At 39.1% G+C, this 25,957-nt stretch overlaps 4 protein-coding genes across 4 annotated transcripts in view; 1 reads left to right on the forward strand and 3 right to left on the reverse strand.

Moving 5' to 3' along the window:
- The window catches only part of bcl2b (BCL2 apoptosis regulator b), a 54,657-nt gene extending 50,525 nt beyond the window's left edge, over nt 1-4,132 (reverse strand). Inside the window, exon 1 of the mRNA XM_062022660.1 lies at nt 3,192-4,132. Coding sequence (XP_061878644.1) covers nt 3,192-3,746 — 555 coding nt within the window. The 5' untranslated portion in view covers nt 3,747-4,132. The remainder of the gene's footprint in view (nt 1-3,191) is intronic.
- The window catches only part of LOC133630849 (laminin subunit alpha-3-like), a 288,676-nt gene that overhangs the window by 59,703 nt on the left and 203,016 nt on the right, over nt 1-25,957 (forward strand). The gene's annotated exons all lie outside the window — the stretch shown is intronic.
- On the reverse strand, nt 5,464-25,784 carry kdsr (3-ketodihydrosphingosine reductase). The gene is made up of 10 exons (XM_062023516.1): nt 25,338-25,784; nt 24,186-24,275; nt 14,942-14,998; nt 13,952-14,017; nt 13,791-13,886; nt 13,500-13,691; nt 13,315-13,398; nt 13,173-13,256; nt 12,945-13,046; nt 5,464-7,407 (listed from the first exon to the last, which is right to left on the reverse strand). Exons 1-10 carry the CDS (start codon nt 25,524-25,526, stop codon nt 7,288-7,290), a joined length of 1,080 nt encoding a protein of 359 aa, XP_061879500.1. The 5' UTR covers nt 25,527-25,784; the 3' UTR covers nt 5,464-7,287.
- On the reverse strand, nt 17,763-18,932 carry LOC133631432 (general transcription factor II-I repeat domain-containing protein 2A-like). The gene has a single exon (XM_062023634.1). It carries the CDS (start codon nt 18,930-18,932, stop codon nt 17,763-17,765), a length of 1,170 nt encoding a protein of 389 aa, XP_061879618.1.

The raw sequence follows: 25,957 nt of genomic DNA on the forward strand, positions 1-25,957 counted from the left end.
TATATATATATATATATATATATAATTAGGGGTGTGGGAAAAAATCGATTTGAATTGCGATTCTCACGTTGTGCGATTCAGAATCGATTCTCATTTTCTAAAAATCGATTTTTTATTTTTTTTATTTAAAAAAAAAAAAAAAAAGTTTTTATTTTTATTAATCAATCCAACAAAACAATACACAGCAACACCATAACAATGCAATCCAATTCCAAAACCGACCCAGCAACACTCAGAACTGCAATAAACAGCAATTGAGAGGAGACACAAACACGACACAGAACAAACCAAAAGTAGTGAAACAAAAATTTATATTATCAACCGTATCAATATTAGTTACAATTTCAACATAGCAGTGATTAAAAATCCCTCTGACATATATATATATACATATAGATAGATAGATGTACATATATATATATATATATATATATATATATATATATATATATATATATATATATATATATATATATATATATATATATATATATATATATATATATATATATATATATATATATATATATATATTATATATATACTTTGGGTGTCCCACAATTCAATATCGATTCTTGGGGTCACGATTCGATTCAAAATCGATTTTTAAAAAAAAAAATCAACACGATTCTCGATTCAAAAACGATTTTTTTCCCGATTCAAAACGATTCTCTATTCATTCAATACATAGGATTTCAGCAGGATCTACCCCAGTCTGCTGACATGCAAGCAGAGTACCGTAATTTCCGGACTATAAGCCGCTACTTTTTCCCCTCGTTCTGGTCCCTGCGGCTTATACAAGGGTGCGGCTTATTTACGGCCTGTTCTTCTCCGACACCGACGAAGAGGATTTCGGTGGTTTTAGTACGCAGGAGGAAGACGATGACGCAATGATTAAAGACTGACTTTTCATATACCGGTAGGCGGGTTATTTTGATAACGTACAGGCGAGCACTTTGTATTACTTTGCACCGTTGTATTATTTGTACTCTGCACGAATGCTGTTCGCCATGTCAAAGATGTGAAAGTTTGATTGAATGATTGAAAGATTTATTGTTAATAAATGGGACGCTTTGCGTTCCCAAACAGTCATCTCTGTCCCGACAATCCCCTCCGTGGTAGCAGGAACCCCTATATACTACGGTAATTACACATCAAAACCCTGCGGCGTATAGTCGGGTGCGGCTTATATATGGAGCAATCTGTATTTTCCCCTAAATTTAGCTGGTGCGGCTTATAGTCAGGTGCGGCTTATAGTCCAGAAATTACGGTAGTAGATTTGTGTAAAAAGCTTTTATAATTGTAAAGGACAATGTTTTATCAACTGATTGCAATAATGTAAATTTGTTTGAACTATTAAATGAACCAAAAATATGACTTATTTTATCTTTGTGAAAATATTGGACACAGTGTGTTGTCAAGCTTATGAGATGCGATGCAAGTGTAAGCCACTGTGACACTGTTGTTCTTTTTTATTTTATAAATGTCTAATGATAATGGCAATGAGGGATTTTTAATCACTGCTATGTTGTAATTGTAACTAATATTGATACTGTTGATAATATTCATTTTTGTTTCACTACTTTTGGTTTGTTCTGTGTAGTGTTTGTGTCTCCTCTCAATTGCTCTGTTTATTGCAGTTCTGAGTGTTGCTGGGTCGGTTTTGGAATTGGATTGCATTGTTATGGTATTGCTGTGTATTGTTTTGTTGGATTGATTAATATAAAACTTTTTTTTTTAAATAAATAAAAATCGATTTTTGAAAAATGAGAATCGATTCTGAATCGCACAACGTGAGAATCGCAATTCGAATTCAAATCTATTTTTTCCCACACCCCTAATACACATATATATATATATATATATATATATATATATATATATATATATATATATATATATATATATATATATATATATATATATATATATATATATATAAAATAAAGTTAAAAGGTACCAATGATTGTCACACACACACACTAGGTGTGGCGAAATTATTCTCTGCATTTGACCTATTCTCTGCATTTGACCCATCACCCTTGATCACCGCCTGGGAGGTGAGGGGAGCAGTGAGCAGCAGCAGCGGTGGTCGTGCCCAGGAATCGTTCTTGGTGATTTAACTCCCAATTCCAACCCTTGATGCTGAGTGCCAAGCAGGGAGGTAATGGGTATATGCACGTATGTGTGTATATTTCTATGTCCTATTTGCGCACTTTGGACCAGTAATGTATTGAAAATTCGGCCACCGTAAAAACAATTTGCTCACCAAAGCCGGATGTTGACATGAATTTGGTGCTAAGTCCCTGCTTATAACTCTTTTGCAAGACAAGACTAAGCGAGACATCGCCAACTACTGTCCCGACATGCACATTATTATCAGTGTTTTTGCGGATCTGTTTGAGCTTGCCTATTTTTTGGCTCTGTTATTCTAACATGGTGCTAAGTTTGTTACTTTGATCTTTACTAGTCTCAATGACCTTTTGATATAGTAAATCTGTAAACAAGACAGCAGGGTTCCACAAAAACTGATTTCCAAGAAACTTAAGTTTAAACCCATAACAGTGTGGGGACACACTGTTATTGTGAAAGTTGTTTAGTGGACCACACAAGTGCCGTATTGTGTCATTTTTGTGGCACAGGCTGGCGCTTATGGGAATGGAAAAGTTTGAGAAGAAACAGCCATGAAGTCTCACTGGACGACACGGTAATATACTTGAATGTCAAAGTAATCGCCCTGGCAACAAGCCAATGCGCGGTCTAAAAAGCCGCATCTTGTCTTCCAAATGTTACATGTAAACATAATATTCAACATTTGTAGGCGAAAGGTGACAAACACAGATTTGAAGCGGAGCATTTTAGTGTCACGACAGTGCAGCGCTGACAGATGCGTGACTGCCAGAGAGGGCGGGGCTTATGCTAAAGCATCGGGAGGTGTGACACAGCTCTCGCTCTTTGATTGGCCAGAGATATTTGACAGCCAACGTCAACAACCAATCACAGTAGCGTACGGGTGAAGGCCGCCCATCTTGTGCCTTCGTGCGTAATGGGAACATCTAAAGCTTTCGGTTGATGTGCAAATGTGATTTAATGTGCTCTTTGAGGTCATGTTTAGATCTGAAGTCACACACAAAGCACAGCCCGTGGATTTTTCACGCATTAGCAAACAACTATAACCGAATGCCACCTACCCAGCCCCCGTTGTCTTGTATCCAGCTGTTGAGGGATGCGTTCAAATACTCCGTCATCCACTCGGCGATGTTGTCCACCTGCGACGTCATCTCCTCCTTGGTGGCGCACTCCACGCACACGGTGCCCCCGAACTCGAAGAAAGCGATGATCCGGCCCCAGTTGACGCCGTCCCGGAACAGTTCGTCAATCACCTCGGCGAACCTCCGCTGGGCCGTGGTGGAGGACAGATAAAGCTGCCGCGACATCTCGGTGAAGTCCGGCTGGTAAAGTCTTTCAAGTTCGTCCCCGGCCTCGCGGAGGACCCGGTGGATGGCGGCGAGCTGCTCGGGCTCCGAACCGGGGCTTCGCTTGCAGAGGCTCTGGTTGCCGTCGCCGTCGGGCCCGGCGCTGGCTTCGCGGCACCGGTGCACCAAAGTCGGCGAGGGGGCAACTAGTGGCCCGTTACTAGCAGCATCGTCCTCCCGGGAGGCGCCGAACCCCCACTCGTAGCCGCGTTTGGAGAGTTTATGGCAGATGTAATTTTCCACGATGGTGCGGTTACACTCGTTCGCCATCTGGGCTTAATTTGGCACTTTGGACTGGATCAGATGGGCTCTTAAACCGAATGCATGGTGCGTCCGTGTGCGCGCTTCTCTGCACGGCCTCGTCCAAAAGTGGGCTGCATCGAAACCGAACCCACTCAACGCCGAAATCCCACGCAGGAGCAGGTCGTAAAAGTCCCCCAAAACGCTGCCTTCAGCGCCCAGGTTCGCCTGTAAATCCAATACGCGGAAGAGGCTGGAGAGAGTGCGGATCTATTCCCGGTACGCATCACCCAGACGTGGAAGAAGAGGTGTGGGGAGGGTTTGGAGGTGGAATTGGGGCGCAAAGTTGCAACGCCGCAAACCGTCGGCGTAAGAGCCAGACGCGATCGGACTGGGAGTCCACTTCCTCAGGAGCCGCCTCCTCTGTGCTTAGTGAGCTATTCTTGACGTCATGTACGCAAAGTGCACCCTTTGGCTGCGCTCTGGAGCCTCCAAGTGCACATTAGGAACTGCAAGAGAAGGGGGGAAATCATTGCATAGTTGTAAAAAAAAATAATAAGAAGAATCAGCCATGTAAGCCATCTGTGTAATGGATGCACGTAAGCTAAGCTTAATTAGGATAATTAAGAGGCTTCCTCCCTTCAGCTGCTTGGCATCATGTCTGCAATGTTGTGATGGGGCCCAGCAATAGTTCATCTTCATGTACCGGATGTGGAACATTTTAAATCCCATATTATACTAAAAAAGAAAAAAATATAAAATCCCATGTCAAACGCACATTTCATGTTTACAGTTCCACAGACAGAAGCAGAGCTTATAGCCAGGATTCCCAAACTGTGGTACGAGTACCTCGTATGGTACGCAGGCTCCATCTAGTGGTACGCCAAGGAATCAATTACATATTCAAACTGTGTATTGTTACAGTGGCCAAAATATTACATATTAAAGTACCAATGATTGTCACACACACACTAGGTGTGGCGAAATTATCTGCATTTGACCCATCACCCTTGATCACCCCCTGGGAGGTGAGGGGAGCAGTGGGCAGCAGCGGTGGCCGCACCCGGGAATACTTTTTGGTGGTTTAACCCCCAATTCCAACCCTTGATGCTGAGTGCCAAGCAGGGAGGTAATGGGTCCCATTTTTATAATCTTTGGTATGACTCGGCCGGGGTTTGAACTCACAACCTACCGATATGCTTGTTAAATAAAACCTCTGCCGTTTTTAATGATTACTTACAACCCTACTGTATTTTATTGTTGGTCATTATGGTGTTACTTGGGAGAGCTAAGTGTTTTCTGAGGTGGTACTTGGTGAAAAAGGGTTAGAGAACCACTGGCTTATAGTATATTTTAACCATTTTAAATGGCCTTGAAACTGGAATTTAAACACGTTTAAAAGTGCTTTAACTGGGAACGTGCCAGTAATGAGGATCTAAATAAAAATTGTGAGGTAAGGATTTCAATTCAGGGGTTGTTTGGACATTTGTGTCCTGGAGGAGGTGTGACAGAAAACAATTATTAGAAACAATAAATAGAAATCAGTTAGGTGGCTTGTGGGTGCTGGTGCCAGCAACTCAAGAGTGTTTTGTCCAGATAAATACATATCATATTCTCAGTCGTATTCCAAAAAATAATTGAGAAGCTCTGAGCTACTATGACTACAGGCAGGTCAGAAGCAGTATACATTTTTTTTTATACAATATGAGCAAAAAAAACAGAAATCAAACATGCGTTCAAATTTCGTCACATGTATTTATTCAGTTCAACATGTCAGAAATAAGACAAGACACATGTTCCATATTTCTGACAGTTTGATTTCCATGGCACACTAGGTGAAAGGGGGTAAAAGTTTCGACAGGAAATAAAGAAAAACAAATACTTTAAAGTAAGAGCTGTTTTTTTTAATGGTGCATGGCAACCAGCCTGTTAGTAATCCTAACTGTAAATGCTCAAACACATTGTAGGCGCAGGCTTAGCTTTGCATAGCTTAACAGTGTTAAAATGACAAGCTACATGTTCTATCACCTACAGTGTCGCTACATCCAGACAATGAAAGAGTTTGAAAGCAACACGTGACAGAAGCTTTGCACGCCTTGAAGCCAAAATCAAATGAGAACATCGTCAAACACGAGTCATGGTTTCTCACTCTCATTTTTCGAGTTCCTCTAAGGCTTCTTTTTTTTTTCTTCTTCTTCTATTATTGACAAACTAGTCACACAAAGACAAGAAAAGTTGGCGGTTTACAGTGAAAATGTGATACAACTAATAAACTATACACGTGTCAGGCCACACTTTCCTGTCGTTTGATCAGTAGTCACGTCTTAAGGCTTAGAACGGCTCGCCATGCAGCGGCCACAAAAATCTTAAAAGAATCGTCTTAACACATTTTGGCAAATATCGGCGTAATAAAAAAAAACAAAAAAACCCTATGGAAAGTACATTCTCACCGGCTCACACAACTTTAGGTTGTACTTTTTTTCCTCTAAGGTAAACACTATTACGCAAAGCTTTGATGCTATTTCCAAGGGAAATGTGACAATTGAGCTTTTGTGCAGGGTTTGCATGTAAAGCAAATCTCTAGCGCCCTCACTGGACCTACTGGGGCATTACTCGACCAGCGACTCTCTGCCCTGATTTAGGTCAACGCTGATCGACACTGGCATGGTGGAATATGTGCAATGACACATAAAAAACTGCATGTACGCCTCCTTATGTAGAGAGAATAAGCAAAAGACAATATTTACAATATAGTTGAGGTGATCAGTAACAGTCACCTGAGCTTCCAGTCACATGACTGCTTGAAATAATAGTACCTGGTTAAATAAAGAGGGATGTAATGGAACGAGATGGTAAATGGCTTTTCTCTCGCCGACGGCTGGCTCAGTCGTAGCACACATGGGAACACTTAAGCGTCCTGTTTCCACCAAGCGGTTACGGAATGTCCTTTTTTGCAATTTAAAAAGCAACCATACCCCTGTTGGGTACCATTTTTGTTCAAGTGGCAACAGCACTGATATGGAAACACTCAGCTCAGCCAATTTGTTACCATGGCGAAGAACTGGACTGCCTGGTGGAAACATGGTTAAAACTCTCTCCTTCTTTCTTACTAAAATTATATTTGTACTAAAAATAAAACACGCGAATTACACCACAGAAGATGTGTGCGCACAAAAACAAAACCACGTTATTAGGAGTGGTCTTTGCCTGCAAAGACTCGGAAAAAGGTTGCGGACGATTCCTATTAGGTGAAACTATACATTTATAACATGTTTTTCTGATGCATGCAAGGTTAGGACAAAAAGGTGACTTACTCACCTGTCTTGTTATGACTACAGCTCCCGAGGGAGGGAATTTCTGGCCATATTTGGCACAACCGGTCCGACAGGATATTGCTTTTCCTGTGAGAGGACGCCTGCTAATGTGTACGATCACCTCCCTTCATTACAAATAAACACACCTGTGGGAAAGTAAGGCTGCTCCCATGACAATAAGCGTCATGGTGGGAGAGGGGACACACACACGAAGATGGATAGTGGATAGCTGCTGTCCTGGGCTGGTTCGAAGGGGGTTACTCTCTCTTGTCCGCCGCCTTGGACTGTTCCCTCTGAATCATGCAGCGCCGCACGATGCTGTCAAAACTTCCCAGGTAGAATAGGGCGATGGTGCGGAACAGGCCCATGGTGACAATCTGCACAAAGGAGAAGGTGTTGCAAGAGTCAGATGAGTTAAAAATAATCCTTCATTGGAAACACCAGAAGATCTGAAACAGGATTTCTTCCGTTTCTTCTTTCTGTGTAGCTTTACTGATTCAGTGGAAATTCTACTGTAAACATGTTGCTAAGTCTCCAAAATCCACTGGAAGCAAAGTACTCCTCAGGCAAACAATCGAAGCAGAAGAGGACTAAAGACGATATTTTTCTTTTGAAAATGACAAATGTGTGGTTTTAGATGACCACAATGTATCCCCTCGAGCATCCTCCAATTGTTTACACTTTATATCCTCCTGAGAACCAGCGTCCTCTGCAGTAGACATTTGTGGATATGCACAACAGGGTTATTTTTTGCTGAAGTTTGTAACTCTGACAAAAGCAATAGCCCACAAACAAATGTTTTTCTGCGGCGGACGCTAGTACTAAAGTGGTTCAACTAAAATAAAGAAATACTGAACAGTCAAAACTTCGGATTAAGTTAAAGTAAAAGTACCAATGATTGTTACACACACTAGGTGTGGTGAAATTTGTCCTCTGCATTTGACCCTTGTTCACCCCATGGGAGATGAGGGGAGCAGTGGGCAGCAGCGGTGGCCACGCCCGGGAATCATGTTTAGTGATTTAACCCCCACTTCTAGGCCCTTGATGCTGAGTGCCAAGCAGGGAGGTAATGGGTCCCATTTTTATAGTCTTTGGTATGACTTGGCCGGGATTTGAACTCACAACCTACCGATCCTGTGATATGGTTTTCGGTTAACATTTTTAAAAATGTACCATCTCGATTATCGTACGGCCAAGAATTATGCATAACAAACTAGTCTATCCGTGGAATTGAGTGCCTAAACAAAACATCCCACATATTGGTGACTCAGTCTATTTTACTTTTTTTTTTAAAATCAATTATTTAGGAGAACTTTATTTATTTATGTAATTAATATGTATTTACTTACTCCCTATGTAGCTACAGTTGTGAATTAATCAAATCTATTAGATAGCTAAAATGCCAGGAGTCAATCAACAAAATACCAATGTGCAGCTTTTTAAACACTGCACACTTTTTTTTTAGGAAGTTGGATAGCAGCAATAAAAGCAAACACCAAAGCTGTTTTTATAGTCCTTTGTTTCCATAAAAAATGTATTAAGTTTTTGTCAGCACTGGGCCTGTCCCTGCTTTTAAATGGACAAAAGTTTGAGTTATTTTGTTTTTTGTAACAGCCTAATGAGCAAACATAGTTACAGTATAAATATTTCTGAATTAGTTAGTCATCTTTGTTAGTTATCACACAAACATATCTTAAGCTAGATTTAAAAGCAGATGGCAAGTTAGAGCCACTGAATGGGATTATGTTCCATAATTAGTCGTGTAATCGTTAAGATAATCGTTGACTAGTCGACCATCAAAATAGTTGTTAGTTGCAGACCTAACTTACAGTATAATTTCCATTGTACTTGTTAGGGGTGTAACGGTATGTGTATTTGTATTGAACCGTTTCGGTACGGGGGTGTCGGTTCGGTTCGGAGGTGTACTGAACAAGTTTCCAGACATATTAAATAGCGCAACGCACGTTGTGTAAACAGTGCACACCGAGGCACAACACATGGCATGCTAGCAGCTAATAGGCTACGATAGACTGACCATACGCCCTCTTTTCACCGGACATGTCCTCTTTTGCGGAGCTGTCAGGGCGGAGTTTCTTAAATGCCTCGAATGTCCGGCATTTTGAGTTAGGGTTGCGTGTATTTTCAATGTACGTTCAGGGTTAAGAAGGGGTAAAAACAAAACAAATTGTGCACGCAGCAGCATTCGTGAGGGAGGGGCAGAGACAGAGAGAGCGAGAGAGTTATGATGAACGCGCATGCGTCGCCAGGCTCTGCTTTTTATCCATAGATTTATCAGATTTAATTTTTAATTATCTATAGCAGGGGTGTCAAAAGTGTGCCCCGGAGGCCATTTGCGGCCCACAGCTAAGGTTTTAAAGGCCCACGGCACATTCTAAAAATACTATTAAAATAAACAAAAACATAACAAAAGTGAAATAAAAAAGCTTCAAGGTTAAATGTAATTTAGAAAAAGTTGCCATGTTGACTAATAAAACAAAGCTGTTTTTTTTTCTTTCAAACTGTCATTGCTCAAAACATAATATTGACTCAAAATCAATGTTATTATGAATTATTGACCTATCCAAGGTTCGGATTACTTCGCATAAAATATTTTTGGTGGAAGATTTTGCAAATTTGGTAAATAAATAACCCAAAAATTTATTTTTTGTTGTATTCTTACTGTACCGAAAATGAACCAAACCGTGACCTCTAAACCGAGGTATGTACCGAACCGAAATTTTTGTGTACCGTTACACCCCTAGTACTTGTAGCAAAGCTATGCAACTCTTCAATGTTATTTGGTCAATATTCTCAGCAGGAACACGTTAAGAAAATTGCACACTTGTTTTTTTACACCCCAATCAAGGATGTATGTAGATTAATCACACTATTTGTTATGACCACATGTAAACCTGGAAGTCGGCGCCTATTGTTACATGGTGCAAAGATGAGTGATGAGAGGAGGCCAATTTCACTTTAAAACACACTCCTACGGAACTTTAGATAAAACTGAGGAAATTTGTTGGCATTGCGGCTACTAACTTTCTTTTCATCGGCGCACAATAAGTTTAAAGGCCTACTGAAATGACATTTTTTTATTTAAACGGGAATAGCAGATCCATTCTATGTGTCATACTTGATCATTTCGCGATATTGCCATATTTTTGCTGAAAGGATTTAGTACAGAACAGACGATAAAGTTCGCAACTTTTGGTCGCTGATAAAAAAAGCCTTGCCTGTACCGGAAGTAGCGTGACGTCGCAGGTTGAAAGGCTCCTCACATTTCCCCATTGTTTACACCAGCAGCGAGAGCGGTTCGGACCAAGAAAGCGACGATTACCCCATTAATTTGAGCGAGGATGAAAGATTCGTGGATGAGGAACGTGAGAGTGAAGGACTAGAGTGCAGTGCAGGACGTATCTTTTTTCGCTCTGACCGTAACTTAGGTACAAGGGCTCATTGGATTTCACACTTTCTCCTTTTTCTATTGTGGATCACGGATTTGTATTTTAAACCACCTCGGATACTATATCCTCTTGAAAATGAGAGTCGAGAACGCGAAATGGACATTCACAGTGACTTTTATCTCCACAACAATACATCGGCGAAGCACTTTAGCTACGGAGCTAACGTGATAGCATCGGGCTCAACTGCAGATAGAAACAAAAGAAATAAACCCCTGACTGGAAGGATAGACAGAAAATCAACAATACTATTAAACCATGGACCTGTAACTACACGGTTAATGCTTTCCAGTCTGGCGAACGTTAACAATGCTGTTGCTAACGACGCCATTGAAGCTAACTTAGCTACGGGACCTCACAGAGCTATGCTAAAAACATTAGCTATCCACCTACGCCAGCCAGCCCTCATGTGCTCATCAACACCCGTGCTCACCTGCGTTCCAGCGATCGACGGAGCGACGAAGGATTTCACCCGATCATCGATGCGGTCGGCGGCAAGCGTCGGATAGCGCGTCTGCTATCCAAGTCAAAGTCTTCCTGGTTGTGTTGCTGCAGCCAGCCGCTAATACACCGATCCCACCTACAGCTTTCTTCTTTGCAGTCTTCATTGTTCATTAAACAAATTGCACAAGATTCACCAACACAGATGTCCAGAATACTGTGGAATTTTGCGATGAAAACAGAGCTTTTTGTATCGGATACAATAGTGTCCGAATACTTTCGTTTCAACGATTGACGTCACGCGCATACGTCATCATACATAGACGTTTTCAACCGGAAGTTTCGCGGGAAATTTAAAATTGCACTTTATAAGTTAACCCGGCCGTATTGGCATGTGTTGCAATGTTAAGATTTCATCATTGATATATAAACTATCAGACTGCGTGGTCGGTAGTAGTGGGTTTCAGTAGGCCTTTAAAATACCATCTTAAGGCAAAGCACATACTCCAGGATGGCGCCGCTAGCATGAATGCTACATCGACACCAACTTGACCAAGCGGAGAACGACAACGCTGGTGGAGTTTACCTGCGTCAATGTTGTCAACAAAAGTAGCAGATGTAAGTTAAACATTGCCTTAGCTAAATGGACAGCCAGCTCAAGTAGGCTAGATACCTGTGGTGGTGGGGGGATTATTAAAATTATATCGTCACTATGACGATATAATTTTCCTTAAAGACTCAAAAAATGTATAGATCAATTTAAAAACAAATTTTTATTCATTAGTATCAAGTATTTTTTATATCGTTTTGCAATTGTTGCTGCTTATTGTATCATTTGCCCCATAAGTACAGTGTATATATATTTGTTTTCATACTGTAACGACCTGCTGGTGGTAATGTTTTATGTTCATGTGGTTTTGATTTGATAATTTTCCCCATAATCACAAACACATCGTTTGTACCTGAAAGCGCCACGGATTGGTGGAGAATGAGGAAGTGTTTTTGTGTGTCTGTGACAGCACGAAGACGCAAGTGTTTGCGTGGGAGGAAAAACCTGTTGGAATTGTGCAGTGTGTGCATAAGATTGTAAATAAAAGTTAAAAATAGCGTCCGACTTTGTGACTTCTGGCGGAAACAGCGTGGCTCGGTTGGTAGTAGTAACTTGAGGGTTCTAGGTTTGATCCCAGCTTCCGCCATCCAAGTCACGTCTGTTGTGTCCTTGAGCAAGACACTTTACCCTTGCTCCTGATGGGTTGTAGTTAGGGCCTTGAATGGCAGCTCCTGCCATCAGTGTGTGAATATGTGTGTGAATGTGGAAATAGTGTCAAACTGCTTTGAATACCTTGAAGGTAGAAAAGCTCTATACAAGTATAACCCATTTACCATTACTTGTATTTGTTTTGATGTTAAAAAAAACATTCTTTGTGGCGGTATGCCCAATTTAGTTACAATAAGGAGAAACGGTGAAGCTACTTAACATTGGTGAAGACAAAATGCTGCAAGATGTCATTCATATCACCAACTGATAGCATTGTACCAAAAAAAGAGATCAAAACGGTTATCTGAAAAGGTAAATAAATTGGTTTGAACTGGTTAAAGGAAGAGTAAATGCAGAATGGTGCACTACGTAACATTTTTATGGGTGTTTTTACTATAAGTCTACATCTGTACCTTGTTTGCCATATTATTGCAAATACTTAGAAAATGTGCAGTTGATTCTTACTCTAACTGCCACCAAGTTTTGAGCAAATCGATGACTTGTGGTTAAGTAAAACTTTGAAAAAAGTTCCTGGATTACATTCAGACTAAAATGCATTGTGTCCAAATATCAGGGTCTTTTCTTAAGCAAATTTGAATTAAACAAGTAATAAGATGTGACTAATAACTATTCAAGAGCGTGATTGATCTGATTTAAAAAATTAATCACTTGACAGCCATAGTATTTTTTACCAAAAGTTGTAGAGTTAACTCCCAACAATCATTCATATTGAATGGGATTATCTGTGTACCTGCTGGAGACCCTCTGTGATGGAGGTGACGGGTGACATCCCACAGGTGAGAGCTGACAGCATGTACCCATCTGGACCCACAGAGCTGTTAAAGTTCCCCTGCTGTGGTAACCAAAGGAGACAACATTCACTGACAAACTGTCTTTCATTCAATATAAAAAAAAATAACCAAATCAATTACGAATGAGCACAGAGGTGTACTGTATTTGCTTAAGCGTTATATCTTACCACTGCATCTCGAACGATAATCTTTGCCACTTGGTCTGGCTGACAAACACCTGAGGTTTCAGAGATTAATCTGGTTTCCAGCGGCTACAACCAAAGGACAGAATTAAACAATACAACAACAAACAGAATAGACAATTTTTACCTTTGTCTTGTTTTCCTCTGCTAACCCTGGGGTGTCTGTATCTGGTGGGTAGGCCACCGTCACGTAAATATTGTACGGCTTTATCTAAGAAAGAACAAAGTTCACTGAGCTACATTTGCAGAAGAAAATTAAACCGCGCGGGTATACATAGAAACATAGAGACTCGCATTAGGGCCTCCATTCACCTCCATCTGCAGTGACTCGGCTAACCCGCGCAGGGCAAACTTAGATGGGGAATAAGCAGTGTAACCAAAAAGGCCGATCTGGCCCGCCTGGGAAGAAACAAACATGATACGACCCATTCTTCGCTCCTTCATGGTGGTGATGACGGCACGCGTCGGATAGACGCTGCCCAAGTAGTTCACCTCCATCAGCCTCTGTTGGGATCAGAGTTGCAAAAGTATTTTAGTATCTTATATTTCAGTTGTAGATATGAGTAGATAGTTCGAATTACAGTTGAATTCTCAGTTACCTACCTTGAAACGATCAACCTCTACTTCCTCAAACTTTCCAGAAAAAGACGATCCGGCACAATTAACAAGCATATCAACAGGACCCAGCTTCTCTTGAGCCTGCAAAAAACAATTTTAAAAACAATTGCAATAGACTTGAAGCTTCTATTAAAGGGTAGTGTTACCTGTTTAATAACACTTTCCACTTGACTGTAGTCACTGGAAACATCCACTGATATGCAGAGCACCACCTGTTTTAAGTCATATTATTAATAACAAAAAATATCAACTACAGTACAGGCCAAAAGTTTGGACACACCTCATTCAATACGTTTTTCTTTATTTTCATGACTATTTACCTTGTAGATTGTCACTGAAGGCATCAAAACTATGAGTGAACACATGTGGAGTTATGTACTTAGCAAAAAAAGTGAAATAACTGAAAACATGTTTTATATTCTAGTTTCTTCAAAATAGCCACCCTTTGCTCTGATTACTGCTTTGCACCCTTGTAGCATTCTCTCCATGAGCTTCAAGCACACCTGTGAAGTGAAAACCACATCGAGAGAATACCAAGAGTGTGCAAAGCAGTAATCAGAGCAAAAGGTGGCTATTTTGAAGAAATTATAATAAAAAACATGTTTTCCGTTATTTCACCTTTTTTTGTTAAGTACATAACTCCACATGTGTTCATTCATAGTTTTGATGCTTTCAGTGACAATCTACAATGTAAATAGTCATGAAAATAAAGAAAAGGCATTGAATGAGAAGGTGTGTCCAAACTTTTGGCCTGTACTGTACATATTTTAAAGTGCAGTTTCAAAGTCCTCAAACCACAACAAGTGTTTACAAAGTACAATGAAAAATAATTATGATAAAACGCCTTGAACTCGCTGAAAAAAGTATTTGTCATTATGTAAATCACAACTGACTCAACTATTTATCACTGTAGGAGAACTGTGTTGTATTTACAATTCACAGATGTAAATTGTATTACAAATTGAGAACAGGAAATGAACACGTGTTAGAAATTGCTATGAAGTGGAAAAGGGGTAGGATTGTTTAAGCTTCGCTTCTTTCCATTTCTTTTCGTACATGTTAAGAGAAATGAAAAATAATGTGATGTAGCATATTGAAATTGTACACCTGTTCGAAACAAACTTCAACCAACTAACCTGTTTGTCATTAATGGCAAATTTCTCGACTTCTTTCTTGGCTTGAAGCAATTTAGTCTAGAAAGAAAGAAAAAGAAAAAAGATTTAAAAACAAACTGCACATATTTCTCAAATATAGACACCATGCCCCAAAAACACACTTCAATAAACATAATAACTTCAATAAACAAACACAGGGTCACAGAAAACCCTCGCTGTTGATTAGTATCGTGGTAAATTAATATCCGCAAAGTAGGAATGATTAATTATAGGTTGAATATATATCTTCATAGCTAGAGCATAGAAAAACCTGGTTATGACCTTTTTAAATGTGTTTTTTAACATAAGAGCCCACTAGTGATAAAATAACACCCCCATGGTCACATTTACACTCTTTGTATTTAATATAGTGATGCTGCCTAAGGCTGAGCCATTCAGTGGCTACGAAACTGAACAGCGCGCTTTGATTGGTTTGGTCTACTCTAGTGGCAAATACCACTGTAGTATTGATATTTTAATACATTTAGCCATGTTAATGCTTAAAAAACTTAAATTAGGGCCAAAAATGTGTAGATCATGCTTCAAAATAACATCTGCAATAGACGAAGCGTGATGTGGCGAGGGACGAGGAGCTGAAATTTACAATAGGGGTTAAAGAGTATGCAGCATTTTAGAGCCAACTATTTGTGCTTGGGAAACATTTTTTAAAGAAAACATATTATATTCTGCATACAATACAATGCAAAACTTAACAATTACACATTATACAACTACATTTGCAAAAATAAAGCCTCCCATAAAGTATAGATTCTTAACATAAAAATACAAGACAATATTTTTACAGAATGCAACCAGGGTCTTTTCCTGCATTATTATCTCATAAGTTATTGTACACTGTCAGCCAGCTTCTTTTCCTTTACAAAATGGTAAAGATGTGAGTTATTGAAAGTGTGAATTCGTTAAACACAGGAAATGATCAGTGAATATGGAGACAGAGAGCGTAGGCTAAGAAAAACCTTTCAACTTTTCCGACATATTGACTTGTGCACATGTAGAATTATAATTTAGTCAAAGCATGTTCGGAATAAACTATACCAGTGGTTCTCAAACTTTTGTCACTAAGTACCACCTCAGAAAACACTTGGCTCTCCAAGGACATTTATTTTTTTTGGCCAAATTGTACTTTAATGAAGTTGGTGTACCACTTTTGCAGTTTACGAACCTTTACACCGCGCCAAATATGCCTCTGTGTGCTAACCATGCCTCAATATACGAACACTTCATTCATTTTTCATGTCTCTTAAGGCCATCGGGGGTTGCCTACGTAACATCCTCTACACACAGGCAAGGCCACTTCGAGGAGCTTTGACGGCGAGCGGCACTTCTGAAGTGTTATTACCACAATTGTTGTACCTTGCGCTGGTCAGAACTGTGTCAGCCTGTCTTAGAGATCCCTTTGAGTGATCACAAACGCTTCAAATATGTCCAAACTCTCACAGTCTTGTTGTTTAGCTTTGGGTTGCTGGACAACTGCTTTGAGCTCGCGTTTTAGCTAGTTATCACCCGGCTCGCGGCAACTTAAGGTTGAGGATTTTATCTGCAAAGGGCTTTGTACAGTAGCAAGTCTTTAATTGCGGTGAGACAGTCCAAGCGGCCCTTAATTACAGCAAAGAAGGCACTACCGATGAAAGACCGCCTGAAACTGCAAGTTTGTGCTAACGCTAGCAGTGACAACATAAAGCCACTGCTTGTTTATCGCTCCAAAACTCCCACAGTGTTCGACAATGCCACAAATTTTCACTGACACAAGGTAAATGATTTTACTTTTTTGGTTTTTTATCGTAGCACCAAGATGGTTAATGTTCTGGAACGCACAAACAAGAGTTTTGTGTGTGCGTGTTGATATTTAAGCTTGCTGTATGTAATGTTTAGATAGAAAAAGATTGTTAAGCCATTACCCCCTTATGTTGGTTTATTTATATATATATATATTAATATATATATATATATTAATATATATATATATATTAATATATATATATATATATATATATATATATATATATATTAATATATATATATATATATATATATATATATTAATATATATATATATATATATATATATATATTAATATATATATATATATATATATATATATTAATATATATATATATATATATATATATATATATATATATATATATATATATATATATATATATTAATATATTAATATATATATATATATATTAATATATATTAATATATTAATATATATTAATATATTAATATATTAATATATTAATATATATATATATATATATATATATATATATATATATATATATATATATATATATATATATATATTTATATATATATATATATATATATATGAATATATATATTAATATATATATATATATATATATCAGGGGTGGGCAATTAATTTTTACCGGGGGCCGCATGAGCAACCCGAGCACTGCTGGAGGGCCACATCGACAATATTTCAGTTAAATTTTGCTCAATATTATTTTTGATATACCGTAAAATAAGCAATAATAATTCCATTTAACCTAACTTAACTTTATACAAAAGCAGATTGCTTTTGATGGTTTTATTTAAACTCTTAATCCTTAAATATTTATATTAGGCTATGTGAAATTGAAATAAGAAAACAAAAACAATCATTGAATCACTGCAATTTATTTTTAACTTGTTCACACTTTAACTTTGTTCCACAAACAAGGAAAAACAACAAATAACTTAACAAGTTTATAGAAATACTGCAATACAACAAACAATAACTTGTTATGTTTTCCACCTCATTTTACCTCTTCAGTGCGAATAATCCAGTCTGTTCTGGGCTTGAACAAGGGCATTGAAATCTGGCTGAATGTCTGAGGTGGCTATGCGAAGGACAGCTGAGAGGTGCTCATCAGTGATAGAGGATCTGTGTTTGGATTTGTTAAACTTCATCACAGAAAATGTCTGTTCACATACGTAGGTGGATCCAAAGAGGACCAGAATCATCTGAGCATGCCTCCTCAGGTGTGGAAAGTTCTCCTCTTTGAGGGAGGAGTAAAAGTCCAGCAATGAAACTGACCTGAAGTGCTCGGCCAGAAGTAGGTCAGACTGCAGGTCAATGAGCTCCATCTGAACATCGCTTGGTACATTGTCCACACTGCAGTTGAAGGGAGAAGAAACCATGTGCATTTCACTCTCAATAGTTTTGAAATCTTGAAATCGCCTCGAAAACTCTCCATGCAGTGCTTCTAACTTGCTTGAGTATTTGTGGAGGTGATCGGCTGATCTCGTGGCTTCTTTTAGTGTTGGCAAGTGGGTCAGAATGTTGTCCTTCACTTGGCTTGAGAGAAGCTGCAACTTTCTCATGAAAGCCGTCACTGAACTGTACATCTCATGCACAAAAAGGCCCTTGCGCTGCAGTTTGACATTCAGTTCGTTCATGAGTGCAGTCACATCCACAGCGAATCCGAGGTCTGCCACCCAGTCTTCATCTGAAAGTTCTGGGATGTCATGTCCTTTTTCCCCACAGAATTTCTGAATCTGGTCTCTAAGGTCCCAGACACTTTTCAGAACTTTTCCCAGGCTGAGCCACCTGACGTTGCTGTGGTAGCTTATGTCACCATGTTCACTCTCATTTTCCTCCAAAAGTGCAACAAATTGTCTATGATTTAACGCTCTCGCTCTGATAAAGTTAACTGTTTTACTTACAACATCAACAACATGGTTAATTTTTAACACTGTCTTACACAACACTTCCTGATGTATAATGCAGTGTAAAAATTTCAATTTCTGCACAGGGTTAATTTCAGTCACTTTATCCTGCATCCTCTTTAAAAGTCCAACATTTTTCCCCGTCAGATTTGGACAACCATCTGTTGTCACACCTGCCAGCTTGTCCCATTTCAGTCCTAAAATGTCCAAACACGCATTTACCTCTGTGAACAAGTCACTACCTGTGGCTCTCCCTTTAATTGACTGCATGGCTGCAAGCTCCTCCGTGATTTGAAAGTCCGAAGTTGTCCCACGTAAAAAGATGAGCAGCTGGGCGGTGTCGCGTACATCACAGCTCTCATCCAAAGCTAGTGAAAAATAATCAAAGTCGGCCGTTCTGTTCTTCAGCTGAAGCTCCAAATTTCCAGCGATGGCCTCAACGCGCCTCGTTACAGTGCGTCGGGATAGTGACACATTCTCAAATGCGGCCCTCTTCTCCGGGCATATGAGCGCAGCAGAGTCCAATAAACATTCCTTTATAAACTCTCCGTCAGAAAACGCCTTACTTTTTCTGGCGATTTTGTGAGAAATTATGAAACTTGTCCTGACGGTTGCATCTTTGTGGGTGTGAAATTGGGTAAAAAGTCCTTGTTGGGTTTGCCGTTTTGCCATCAGCGCATCAGCCTCCCTTGCGCGCTCTCCATCGGCCAGATTCCGGTATTTTTCCCCGTGCTTTGTTGTGTAGTGGCGATTCAAATTATATTCCTTCAACACAGCAACATGTGTTCCACAAATTAAGCACACGGCTTTACCTCTCATTTCTGTAAAAAAATACTTGGCAGTCCACGCCTTGTTGAAAACCCGGCATTCCTCATCAACTTTTCTTTTTTTAGCGTGAGCTGACATTTTGGGGGATAACTGTGCATCACGTGTCGCCGTGCACCTGCACTCACCGGTTACACACGGACATACGCACATAAATGACACTTTTCAAAACAAAAGCAGCACAGTTGTATTGCACGCACGACATTGATGTTTTTTAAACTTTATTTTGTAATATGTGTGCAGCTGTTCACAATCGCGCACGAGCATACGTCCACACGGAAGTAATACAAATAACGATTTTGAAAACAAAAGCAGTGCCGTTGTATTGCACACTCGACATAGATAGTTTTTTAAATGTATTTTGTAATTTATGATTGAAAAAAAAAATAAATAAAAAAAAAATGTTTGGCCTCACGCGGGCCGGACAGGGCCGCACAAAGGGCCGGATGCGGCCCGCGGGCCGCACAATGCCCAGGTCTGATATATATTAATATATATTAATATATATATTAATATATATATATGAATATATATGAATATATATATATATATATATATGAATATATATATTAATATATATTCATATATATATATATATATATATATATATATATATATATATATATATATATATATATATATATATATATATATATATATATATATTAATATATATATATTAATATATATATATGAATATATTAAGGCTGAAACGACGCGTCGACGTAGTCGACGTCATCGGTTACGTAAATACGTCGACGCCGTTTTTGTGCGTCGACGCGTCGCATATTTACGTCACACTACCGTCATGGCGGACCGCAAAGCAGACGATCAAAGCAGACGATGCGAGCGGTGCGAGCGAGGGGGGAAAAGCATGCCAAAAGTGGTCAAAAGTGTGGGAGTATTTCAATAAACGGCCTAATAATGTTGTTGTATGCACACTGTGTCGAGCGGAAATGGCCTATCATAGCAGCACAACGGCTATGAACGAACATTTGAAAAGAAAACCAACTAGTCAATCGTCCGCGCGAGCATACGTTGTCATCATTACACAAAAACATGACTGTCATTTGTATCTGCTAGGGGTGTAACGGTACGTGTTTTGTATTGAACCGTTTCGGTACGGGGCTTTCGGTTCGGCACGGGGGTGTACCGAACGAGTTTCTAAGCTAAAGCTAACTTTAGCTGCTAAAGTCTTAACAAGCTGCTTCGCTCCTCTGCGTCTGTCTCAGCACGCAGCATTGTCCCACCCACACAACCATCTGATTGGTACACACGCAGCATTGTCCCACCCACACAACCATCTGATTGGTACACACGAAGCATTATCAGCCAATCAGCAGTGCGTATTCAGAGCGCATGTAGTCAGCGCTTCAGCGTGGAGCAGATAGGTGTTTAGCAGGTGAGCATCAGGCAGCGGACTCTCCCCAAATGATAATAAACACCTCCCAGTCAACTACTAGTAACATCACTATGAGCCCGTTGACCTTCTAAAAATATAAACTACAGCTCAGCTCACTCGCAGTCCTGGCTTGAGGTGAAGGCTAATTACCTCTCGTTCCAGCCACATCGACCCCTTCTGAGCGCCTATTTTCAGCTGCTGGGAATATTGTAAACAAGAAAAGAACCAAACATGTACACATGCTAACCTTTCTTCATTACAACTGTTAGACACTCACTGGAATGAGTAGAATTGGTTATTGTGTACTGTGTTGGACTGGATGTTTATTTTGCACATTTTAAAAGCAATACTTAATGTTTACAGTGCTCCAGAATATTTACATTGGCACTTTTTTGTATTGGATGTTTATCTTTATTTTTGCACATTTTAGCAAATAAGCAATACTTTCACTTTTGTTGAAATGTTTACACTGTTGTTACAGAATATTTCGTTTTGCACTTTTTTGTATTGGATGTTTATCTTTATTTTTGCACATTTTAAAGCAAAATAAGCAATACTTTTACTTTTGAAATGCTTATACTATTGCAGAATATTAAGATTTGCACTGGATGTTGACTTTTATATTTGCACATTAAAAAGCAAATAAGCTACTTTTAATTTTGTTAAATGTTAAAAGTTTTAAATGTTTACATTGTTACAGAATATTTAGTCATGTTGTTGTCAATGTTGACTGAGTGGCCATACTTCTTTTTTTTTGTAAATAAAAGCCATGCCTTTTGAAAAAACGGGCCTACATTTATTTTTTCATCTTCATTTTGAATAAAAAAAATAATCGGTAAAAGGAAAAATAATCTATAGATTAATCGAAAAAATAATCTATAGATTAACCGATTAATCGAAAAAATAATCTATAGATTAATCGATAGAAAAATAATCGTTAGCTGCAGCCTTAGAATATATATTAATATATATATATATATATATATATTAATATATATTAATATATATATATTAATATATATATATATATATATATTAATAAATATATATAATTATATTAATATATATATATATATTAATATATATATATATATATATATATATATATATATATATATATATATATATATTAATATATATTAATATATATATATTAATATATATATATTAATATATATATATATATATATATATATTAATATATATTCATATATATATATATATATATACATATATACACAGTAAAGCAAATAGAACTAGATGTTTCAATCCCTTTGGTAAGTAGGAACAATCTTGACGGTAGCAGTCGGTGTGGAGTGGTGAAAGGGAGGGTAAGTATGTCATTGGGGTCATCGGGTGGGCACCCTGCTTCATCGACGTTTCGTTGATTGAAGCCCACGACGTCTCCAGAGGGCTCAACGGTGTACCCAGCGTCCCAGGTACACCCCCCTCCATGCCATACCCTCCATATCTCACAAGGGTTGTACGGCATACCGGTACTAGTATAGTACCGTGATACTATCCATCCATCCATCCATTTTCTACCGCTTATCCCTTCCGGGGTCGCGGTGGGTGCTGGAGTCTATGTCAGCTGCAATCGGGCGGAAGACGGGGTACACCCTGGACAAGTCGCCACCTCATCACAGGGCCAACACAGATAGACCGACAACATTCACACTCACATTCACACACTAGGGCCAGTTTAGTGTTGCCAATCAACCTATCCCCAGGTGCATGTCTTTGGAGGTGTGAGGAAGCCAGATACTGTTGAATCATATTCGGTACTATACCGCCTCTAAAAAGTAGCGCCCCCCCCTTTTTTTAACGGGCTTGACGGCGTGTCGTCACGTCGTGACATTGCTGGTTTTACGAGCTGAGGAACATGTTTGGCAGCGCACAATTACTGAGTACTTACAAGCAGACACAGTGTGTAGACAGAAAAGGGAGAACGGACGCATTTTGGCTTAAAAACTAACGATAAAGGTGAAGTTATAACACTAAAACGTCCTCAGGAAGAGGTGCTTTAAGACATGGCTAGCTAGCTAGCGGCTAACGTCCAGCCACAGTCTGCAGTGTTTTAGCTACTTCTAAATCACTAATCCTCGCCTTTATGCCGACAAATAAAGTTAGTTTCTTACAAGTATCATCCCTGCAGGATGAGGAATAGCTAAACATGCTTCACTACACACCGGCGTCACAATGTAAACAAACGGCGTCACAATGTAAACAAACGCCATTGGCTGATCTACACCTGACATCCACTGTAATGATACCAAGTACAGGAGTGTATCTAGTCGATACTACTATGATTACATCAACATTTTTAGCATCACAAAATCTTTTTTGGTTTAAAAAATATATATATTTTGTTTATAAACTCAGGAAATACGTTCCTGGACACATGAGAACTTAAATTATGACCATTCCATGACCCTGTAACTACTTGATATCATCCAAAACTAATGTAAAGCATCCAAACAACAGAAGAATAAGTGATTATTACATTTTAACAGAAGTGTAGATAGAACATATTAAAAGAGAAAGTAAGCATATATTAACAGTGAATGAACAAGTACATTAATAATTCATTTTTCTACCACTTGTCCTTAGTAATTTTGACAAAATAATAGAATGGAAAATGACACAATATGTTACTGCATACATCAGCAGCTAAATTAGGAGCCTTTCTTTGCTTACTTACTAAAAAGAAAAGTTGTCTCGTATGTCCACTATTTTATTTAACGATAAAATTGCAATAAGAAACATACGTTTAATGTACCGTAAGATTTTTTAAAATAAAGACAATAATACCATTTTTGTGGTCCCCTTTATTTAGAAAAATATCGGAATACATTTTGGTACCGGTACCAAAATATTGGCATCGTCACAACCCTAATACACACACATATATATTAGTGTCTTCAAAGTGTGCAGTTTCTTTACTACTACTAATAGGGACTTTTGTCGAGGCTAGAACCAATTACCGGTATTCATGTTTACATTGATTCGTAAGGGGAACTCTGCTTCACTATACTTTTGATTGATTGAGACTTTTATTAGTAGATTGCACAGTACATATTCCGTACAATTGACCACTAAATGGTAACACCCGAATAAGTTTTTCAATTTGTTTAAGTCGAGGTCCACGTTAATCAATTCATGGTAACTTCTCAGTTGAAGAACTATGCTCAAGAACTGTTAAGGTTCGTCAATCGAGGTTCCACTGTAACGAACTGCATAGTACAACCACTTCCACACCACGTTCTAGTTCCTGCAAGTTAAAACTGATGATTTACCTCATCCCTTGCCACCAAAGTAATGAAAGCTCCTTGTCTGTAGCACTCCATTGCTATGCATTTCCCAATTCCGCTTGAGCCTCCAGTCACCTGGAAATTGAAGAATAATCAAAGGTCAAATATCAAGGTCAACTGAGTAAAAAGTTGCATTAAAAATGGGGTAACATTAGAGCAGTGTTTTTCAACCACTGTGCGCGACAGATTATGTAATTTCACCTAATTGGGTTAAAAATATTTTTTGCAAACCAGTAATTATAATCCGCAAATGTGCCGTTGTTGAGTGTCTGTACGGTCTACAGATCGGCAGAGTAACCGTGTAATACTCTTCCATGTCAGTAGGTGGCAGCAGGTAGCTAATAGCTTTGTAGATGTCGGGAACATGGTTTGTCGTGATCACAATATGCAGACGACAGCGGGAGGCAGTGTGCAGGTAAAAAGGTATCTAATGCTTAAACCAAAAATAAATAAAAAGGCAAGTGCCGCTAAGAAAAGGCATTGAAGCTTAGGGATGGCTATGCAAAGCGAAAGCTAAAACTGAACTGGCTGCAAAGTAAACAAAAACAGAATGCTGGATGACAGCAAAGACTTACAGCATGTGGAGCAGCAGACGGCGTCCCCAATGTACATCCATCCGTACATGACATGATAATCACCAACAAAATAGGAGCGCAAGAACTAAAACACTACACACAGGAAAACACCAATAACCCCAATTTAGGTCACGGTGTGATGTGACAGGTCGTGACAGTACACCTACTTTGAGACAAGAGCTATAGTGATGCATGGTTGGTTATGGTTTGAATTCATATCCAACAATTGCAAAAACAACTTTTTACTGTCAACATCGGCTGCTGAGTTTAATTTTTTTATGTTTTCTGCTGGTGGTGTGCCTCCAGATTTTTTTCAATGAAAAAATGTGCCTTGGCTCAGAAAAAGTTGAAAACAGTGCACTAGAGCAAGTTTAAATGTGTAATGTGAAACGACATAGCTTTATGCTCTTGTGCACCGAATAATTCCTCGAATTGTAGGATTATCTCAAGTGTCACGAGCTCACGATGACAGCTAGATAACAACAACACTGTGCAGGTCATTTACCATCAAAGGCAATTTAACATCATTCAAACATGGACGCTGTTGAAAAGTTGAACTTACCACGACGTGGGCCCCGTTCAGTTTCAGGGGTTTGGGGCTAATAAGGGGCGATATCATGTATAACAGCAGCACAAATGCAACGATGAATGCGGCGATCACCAGCAGCATGATGAATGGCAAGAGGAGCCACCAGGAATTAACAAAAAGCCAATCCGTGATCGTTAAACTCAGGCTTTCTTCCGAGGACATGGGTAATAAGTGTCTGGTAAGCGCTAGCTTGTTTGCTAACTAGCTCACTAGCTTCTGTGGTCGACGAAGGGGGTGGTGGCCCCAAAGGAGAGGGGTGGTGAAAAGCAGACTTCGGAGGAGGAGTTATGGCTAACGTTTGCCAGAGATTCGTTGTTGTTTAACCAGTAGGTTAAAGTACCGCGGTGGACCTTGGGCTCAGCGTGACAATGCGTAGTTCGTATTGACCAAAACAAATTGTCCCCTGAAAGCGGACGTCTCTTAGTGGCGCGTGGGACATGTAGTTCTCGAGAGCGGTGGGTCACATAGCTCTTACGGAAGTTGGAGCGTTATTGGACTACAACTCCCACAAAGCAGGAGTTCCACTTCCGCTTTGGGCGTCACCGTGCCCCAGCAACAGCAATAAAGAAAAACACTAGAATTGAAAGCACTCG

Source organism: Entelurus aequoreus, linkage group LG16, assembly GCF_033978785.1.
Source record: "Entelurus aequoreus isolate RoL-2023_Sb linkage group LG16, RoL_Eaeq_v1.1, whole genome shotgun sequence".
NCBI classification, from domain to species: domain Eukaryota; kingdom Metazoa; phylum Chordata; class Actinopteri; order Syngnathiformes; family Syngnathidae; genus Entelurus; species Entelurus aequoreus.